The sequence below is a fragment of the Atractosteus spatula genome, chromosome 24 (genome assembly GCF_055471065.1).
Source record: "Atractosteus spatula isolate fAtrSpa1 chromosome 24, fAtrSpa1.hap1, whole genome shotgun sequence".
Classification (NCBI taxonomy): Eukaryota; Metazoa; Chordata; class Actinopteri; order Semionotiformes; family Lepisosteidae; genus Atractosteus; species Atractosteus spatula.
The window spans coordinates 8,551,273-8,558,863 of record NC_142729.1 but is presented as its reverse complement, the minus strand read 5'-3'; the positions used below and the strand labels follow the sequence as shown (position 1 = coordinate 8,558,863).

The window sequence follows — 7,591 nt, the reverse complement described above, 5'->3', positions numbered from 1 at the left end:
CACTGTCACGTGATTGTCTCTGAGGGTGTGAAAAGTGGCCGGAGAAGCAAAGTTTCTGAGCTGTGCAGTGTCTTTTAAACCAGGACCAAGACAGGTGGTGATTGGTCGAAAGTTTAGTAGTCATTTCTGACCCACATGGGGTTACCACCCCCTGCAGGTTCCTGATTGGTTGGTCAAAGTGAGAGATGAGTCACAATGACCTCTGACATCTAGGACCGCAATCCAGATGTTCCCAAGAATCTTACAGACAGATAGGTGCCAGGAATGGCCATTGATCATGATAGCCAAGCATGGCTGGGCACATCCCCATTTGGAAGCTCTTCTTATCTCAAAGATAAATCTAAATCAGAACTGCATGAATAGCTTCTCTGTGGCTGCACCACAGAGATGAGAAAGAGAGATGGGCCTCATTTAGGAAGCACAGCAACACTTAATTCTGTCTTATTAATAAGCATTGCCGCTACAAATGTATATAAAAAGAACAGGTTAATTCTCAAATTAATTCTCAAATCTGGTAGGGATTCAGGGAAACAAGTGAGAATTAATTATTAAACAGAAAACAGATGATACAGACAAGGATGTGTTAGTTTGACGTGATGTAATCAAGTACCACAGGGATCTCTACTAGGACCACTGCTCTTTATTAATTTTATATCTGTGACCTAGATTCCTGTTTAAATATTGAAATGGTCATATTTTCAAATATGGAGGAAGCAAACCGTAGAAGCAGCAAATGAAATTTCAAAGATTTAGAAACAAATCACGACTAAGCAAACACATTTATCATATTGTTGTAGAACAATTCTGTTGTAGACAAGATCTACTCTGAGGCTGTCCATTATAAAAGTATCATCACAATACCTGCAGGAAACACATATGTACCTAAAGCAATAAGCAATAAAAATAGAAAAATATATTCCACTCCAATTAATTCGTAATACTATAATCAAACTAATAATATTACTACAGAAATGTGTATACTGTATTATTGCAGAAAAAAATATATTAGTTTCCGTGAATCCAAACTAACTACCCCGAGCCCGTTAATTCCCATTGAACAAATCCTGCAGTTTTCTATTAAGCAATGTTTTCCAGTATCATGTCTATCATGTTATAGTATAAGCCTGTATGACAAAGAAGCATATTTTGTAGGACTCGTACATTTATTTCTTTGCATTTTCAGCAGGAAAATGTAAGAGCTAACAATACTGCCCCTCATCTTCTTCTTCTTGAGTTGACATCTTCATTCCCACTTCAACACATTGTATAACTTCTTTTATCTCTTCCTCAGAGGCTGGGGGCAATGCTCCATTGAGGGCTTTTTCAATCTTCTCTGTTCTTGATTTTGTATTCCTTTCAAATTCTATTTTATTTTTCAGTACAATTGTTTTTATTCCTGCTTCTGCTTCTTCACAGCCAATCTGTAACTTTTTCCGTTCTGTATCAAAGTCAGATTTGCTGGGGTCTAAGGCCATGAGTTTCCCCAAGCTGCTGATTCTATCCATGAGGTACAAGTTGGAGATCTCTGTGTAGGTCCCAGAGATCATGTTCACCAAACTGGCAATATTAGATGCTTGGAAAGCTTGGCTATACAGCAGATCTCTCAGGAATGATTTTGCTGAATAGCCAAGCTTGGAAGAACCTGCTTTTTCTGCAGTTTGGACAACATCCTTTAAATGTTTGTTTAGGTTGGTTTTGATTATGTTGGAGAGCATGTGGAAAAAGAATACCATCTTCTCCCATTGTTCCTTTACTTTTCCCATTGCATCCAGTCCCTTCGTCAGCATTTTAATAGTGGTCTTGAAGTCGATTTCTTTCACCTCACAGCTCCTCATTGTGACTAGGATTTCAGTCAGGTCACTATGGTATTTGTCCAGATTTTCCAAGCTTTTCTGGAACATCTGTTGTGCTTGATTCATCTGAGCTCGACTCTGCTCTATGCGAAAACGGGCGTTATCAGCTGCGACGTCGCCTGCACTTTTTCTCTGTGTACTTTGCTCCTCTTGCTGTTTGGCCAGTTGTGGGGGGGTTACAGGAAAGGCAGAGGCACCTGTGAAGCCTTTACTCTCGGTATCAAACTTCATAGCCTGTGTTTTCAACTTTTTTAGTTTTGTTATTAACTCTTTTTGTTTGCTTTCTTCACAGACATTGTCTGGAGCAATATCTGTTAGACAAGAGCAGATTGTAAGAATGTCTTCGCACATTTGCATTGCTGTTATTTTTGGCTTGCAGTCTTCTTCTTTTTCCAAAGATTCCTTAACTCTTTTCACCTGATCTGCCACCCACTCAGACTTTGCACATTCCTTCTTTTGATCATAAAGTACGCCCCAATGTATTTTGTCTTCATGAAAAAAAGACTTAACTAGTTCTAGGAGACTCAAGAGAACCTGTGATTTGGCATAAACATTGCCTAACGCAATGGGATTTTGCTCCTTACTTGTTTTTCTTCCACGCTTAGTTACACTTGCAGTACAAGCACTATAACAGATATTAACTAAATTAGTGAGGCCCTCCACAAAGTTCATGCCAACAATATCCCAACCACTGGGCAGAGAGTCCATGGCTTTTTTATATTCTTGTTGAGCTTCATCCAACTGCTTTTGCATGTTTTCAAATGTCTTATTTGCTCTACGTTTTCCTTCTTCTGCTGTTTGTTTCCTCAACTTGGATTCCTCTATTTTCTGCTTCAGTTCTTCTAATTCTTCACTATAGGCTGCCTTAGCATTCAAACAGGCCTCCATCAGCTCTTGAATCAGATCAATGACAAACGTGAATTTTTTCTCTGTGAGCTCTGACAGGATTTTACACTCCTCTGCTATGGAGCTGATGTTTTCTAGCTGGTCAGGGAGCATGAGCTCGATGAGCTTGTCGTCATCTCGGACAATCAACTTGACTGCTAATTTTACATACTCTGGCACATTGGCAGAGTGGAGACGAATTTGGTCCATGTTCTTATGGGCCTCGTTGAACGCACCCCATCCAGCATTGCACACTTGCATGAGACAGGCGCGGAAGGACTCTGGGTAACGAATGAATTTAAAGCCATCTTTTGGGGGATTTTTATTGATAGAAAAGTCTGTATTAGAAGAGATAAAGACTAATTCTCCTAAAATGGCTATGGAAATTGGAGCTGGCATCAAAAACTCTTCCCAATTAGCATAAGGTTTCATTAGCATTTTGTTGTCATTTCGTACATCTTCAGCCTTGGTGATTTTTTTGGTACCTTGTATTATTTCCATGATTCTTCTTCCTAAGAGTAAAGGATAGAAAATCAATTTGTGATCTGCAATTATGTGTTCATGTGCACTTGTACACATGGAAACCTTTCCTAAATATTCTGGATATAACATTGTTAGGAGGTGATCCTGTTAACAATTTGTGTGACAAATGGGGGCTTATAAAATTTTACAATTTTAGCATTATATTATTGTATCAACATCAGTTCAGAAAATATTTGGATACTTTTATTTCAAGCAGAAGAAACAGTATTTATTTTTATCCAGAGCTGTAATGATCTGATTTATCATTATTAAGTGTGAAGGATGCTGAATGTCAGCAAAAACTGTAAGAAGATATACAAATTGAAGTTTAGTGATAAGCAAAAGGTTTCAGACCCATAATTCAGTACAATAGAGTCGCGTTTATCTGACTTTCATTTATCTGACATTCCGTTTTATCCGACATAGCCAATTACCATAGTGTACAGTATATACTGTACGCTATGCATGTGCATGAAAGATCCCCCTTAGAATTTCTGATCTTGCTATTCACTGCTTCTATAATAACATCTTTAGCAGTGCACTGAGATTTGTGGTTGGGTTTTGATCAATCATCATGCTGCAGTACAGCTTACCAGCAACTACAGCAAACTGATGTGAGTTAATTTGATCCTTTTCTCCTGGCAAAAGTTCTACAGTTTTCTGGGCATAGCTGATGGAATTGCCAAGTCTTACCATGAATTTCTATAGAATTTTCCTTTTGCAAGTTAACTTCAATGTGGTCGTGCTCTAGTAGAGGTCATTGTCTTGCTGAAGAGTACATTTTTCTACCTAATATAAAATTCTTAGATGACAACAAAACCGAATAAGTCATTTGAATGTCAGGTGTATGTCTCCTTAAACAACTCCTATAGGTAATAACTTGTAGAGTAGGGATTTTAGAATGGATGTACCAAAAGTTAACTCATGCAAATTATTGTATTATGGATCTGCATATCTCTGACACAATAAAAGCCCTTTTTATTTTAATTAATAAAAGGTACCTCAAATTAAAATATAATATTTAAACTTAGTAACATGCATATCAGGCAACCCAGTGATCAGCATTGCTGCCTTGAAGCACTGGGGCCCTGAGTTTAATTCTAGACCTTGCTCTGTGTTTGCATAGGTTTCCTTTCACAAAGCAAAAACCTACTGTTAGATTAAGTGACTTCTGAGAAAACTGGCCTTGGTACTGTATAAGTTTGTTTTTGTGTTTGTGTGTGCCCTGTGTAATGCACTGGTGTACCATCTAGGGTGTATTCTGCCTTATGCCCATTGCTTGCTGGGATAGGCTCTAGCTCTGCAACATCACTGTATTGGATAAAATGGAAGGAAATGGGCCAGCAGCTATATCACCCTGCAGCTCTCAACTGGCTACCCACTGAAGCTAAGCAGGGTTGACCCTGGCCAACCTGGATGGGAAACCTCCTCGGAAACTACGTTTGCTGCTGGACAAGGTGTTAGTGGGACCAGTGGGGGGCACCCACCCTGCAGTCTGTGTGGGTCCTAATGCCCCAGTATAGTCTTTCTGATGAGACCTTCAACCATGGTCCTGACTCTCAGTGGTCATTAAAGATCCCTGGGCATTTCTCTAGAAGAGTAGGGGGTCATTCCAGTGTCCAGTGTCCCTTACCATGGCCTCCAAATTGTCCCCATGTATGATTGGCTTGCACTTGCCTCACCGCAATCCTCACCAGGAAAAGCAGAAGTGGAAATGGATAGAAACCCTATAGTCTCTCTTGATAGTCTAAATATTGTGTCTGAGATGATAAAGTCCATAAGATTTTAAATTACACAATGAATAGTGCTGTGAAACAGATTGTTAATCTATACTCTGTACGTCTCCTGATGCAGACTTTATGTGTACATATACTTGCATATACGTGTGAGTGCCTTAAGGCAGATCAAGTAACAACAAATTTCATTATCTACACCACTGTTGTCATAGTGTTATAAACATCACAAATAGAACTCCTATCACAAGATTTTCTTTTTATAATTTGTAAAGTACAAATGACCAATTTTCTTATCAGCTTATTGTATTTATATACTTGGTACAAAATACCTTTGATGGTTTGAGATTATTTTGGTCTATTAATCTCAAACACAGAGACTTAAATGTTATAAGTTGTTGTGAAAGGTATCACTACAGTGAAAGATTACATTTTGGAGTACAGACATTAAACACACAGAAAAGCAGAAATACCATAGTTTTGCAATGCTTAAAAGAACTGCTCTTACCAGCCAGCAGCAAGAAAAACTCTCACAATAATGAGTGAAGGTGGAGTCCTGACTGATAGAGGCCAGGAAGATCAGGGTGGGCACCTGAAGTCACAGACTCAGCTGAGGAAACATGAGATAGCCAAACACTTACATTCACATACCATTGTATTCTAAACCATTCATTTCTAGTCACTTTTTATCCAATACAGTAAGTACCTAGTGGAAACCTAAACAAACGTGCAGAGGATGTACAAATTCCATGTAGACATCACCCAAGGATGTAAATCCAGGGCCCCAGCTCTATGAGCAGCAATGTTAACTACTGTGCAGCAAAAAAAAATCATTTATGTTTTATTAATGTTTTACTAGGATTACTTGAAGTAAGAAGTAGTTCAAGTATGTAGCTGCATCAGCATCTGTAGGCTGCAAAGGAACAAGTAAAGGTTTATTCTCTGTTGAAAAGAGAAGAAAGGAAACACAATGTTTTGGCTGTGGAGCCTTCTTTGGGTTCCTCACATGGTGCAGCGAATTCCTTGATTTTCCTGTGAGAATCCAAAGAATGTGTCTCTCCTGATAAAAATAACTCCGCCCTTTGATGACTTACCTGTGCTTACAATCTCAGCTTTGCTACAGTTATTAATATTTGTAAAGAGTTATGGCAATGGTATTAACTTCTATCCTGACTATAGAAAATATAGAATCAATAAAATGAGTATACTAATATACTCATTTTATTTCCCACTCTTTTGTAACATATATACATCTGTATTGAATGCAGAATTTATGTATCAAGCAAATGCTGTATTTATGGAAAATAACATTGAAATTATACAGTGTTTAAAAGAAGAAAAAAAGTACCAAAAGTAATGTTAAAGTACTGTTACTGTATATGTTGGACTTGAACATAGTGCACTGCAGTCATCTAAGAGGAATAATGATAATTTTGTATATATTTGCTTTGTCTCTATTTGGTTGATTTCAGACAATTAAAACTGCAAAGCATAATGCCGTCATTGCTTCACAGAAGAGGTAATGTTCTTTGGAGGTTCTGCATATCCTTGTTAACATTTTACCTTTCCATTACTTTGGGAAAGGTTCATCCTAGTCTCATCTGTACATAAAATTGCAGATGCTCTAAATGTCTTTTGACTAATCTTCAAAGCTGGTAAAGGAGAAGCATGATTAAGGTAAGGACATCTTCAGCCTCCTCCAAACCTGGGAACAATGACAATAATAAATCTTCAATTACCTAATTAAATCACCACCTACTGTATAGTCAGTTAAGTAAAATATTTTAGGCACATTCTTAACTCAATTTAAAATAAGATGTTAGGTATTTATTCCTTGTTTACAATGTGTACATGTATCAAAGCTGTTGTTGTTTACCTTTGTTTATGGTGTTAATATCTGCAAGCAACGTAATCTGTAGTTTCTTCTTGTGCTTCTGTGGACTGTTGGATTCACTGCTAAACTGCTAGGAGAGGATACAAAGCTGCAGAGGCCCATGGGATGTTTTGCACAAGGCTATACCTTTCATTGTATCTCAGGTTGTCTCAAATCATAAAGTAAGGTATGTAATGTAATAAATGATCAATGTTCCAGTAATCTTAACAAATGTCTATGACCCTAATAGGGATGACAGGAACCTAATTAACTTTTTTCTTGGATTCTCATCACTTGATGCTTAGGGGAGATTCTTACTTTGTTCTAAACTGTTGCTCCTCTAGGTGTATTCCTGTCTGTAAGACTGCATTAAACTTTACATAATTTCTTTATTTTTACACTATCTCTGATGCGTGGAGTTTTCTTACACTCTTTCATGGCAGTTTTCAAATGTCCTCCTTTCTCTCTTTCAACAATGTCTATCTCACACAATAATTTAATGCTCAAACAGTCATTTCATTTTCAGTTGCAAATAGTAAAACTCCCCTATTACAGAACTATTACAGAACTACATCTGTCAGTTGAAGATCCTACATGTCCACCTTTGGAGAATCAACCTGTTGTTGCTCTCTGACTTGGATTTTATCTAATTTATTATTTCCCAGATAGAAATACTTTTAGACATAAACACCACCCCAGCCATTTCTTATGGAACCTTATGGGAA

General features: G+C 37.7%; 1 protein-coding gene across 1 annotated transcript; it reads right to left on the bottom strand.

Annotated features, from left to right (window-relative positions):
* Window positions 1-462: 462 nt before the first annotated feature.
* Window positions 463-7,282, bottom strand: LOC148815857 (uncharacterized). Its single transcript, XM_088904850.1, has 3 exons — window positions 6,870-7,282; window positions 5,502-5,603; window positions 463-3,250 (listed from the first exon to the last, which is right to left on the bottom strand). The coding sequence occupies exon 3, from the start codon at window positions 3,237-3,239 to the stop codon at window positions 1,200-1,202; it is 2,040 nt and encodes a 679-aa protein (XP_088760976.1). The 5' UTR covers window positions 3,240-3,250; window positions 5,502-5,603; window positions 6,870-7,282; the 3' UTR covers window positions 463-1,199.
* Window positions 7,283-7,591: the final 309 nt, after the last annotated feature.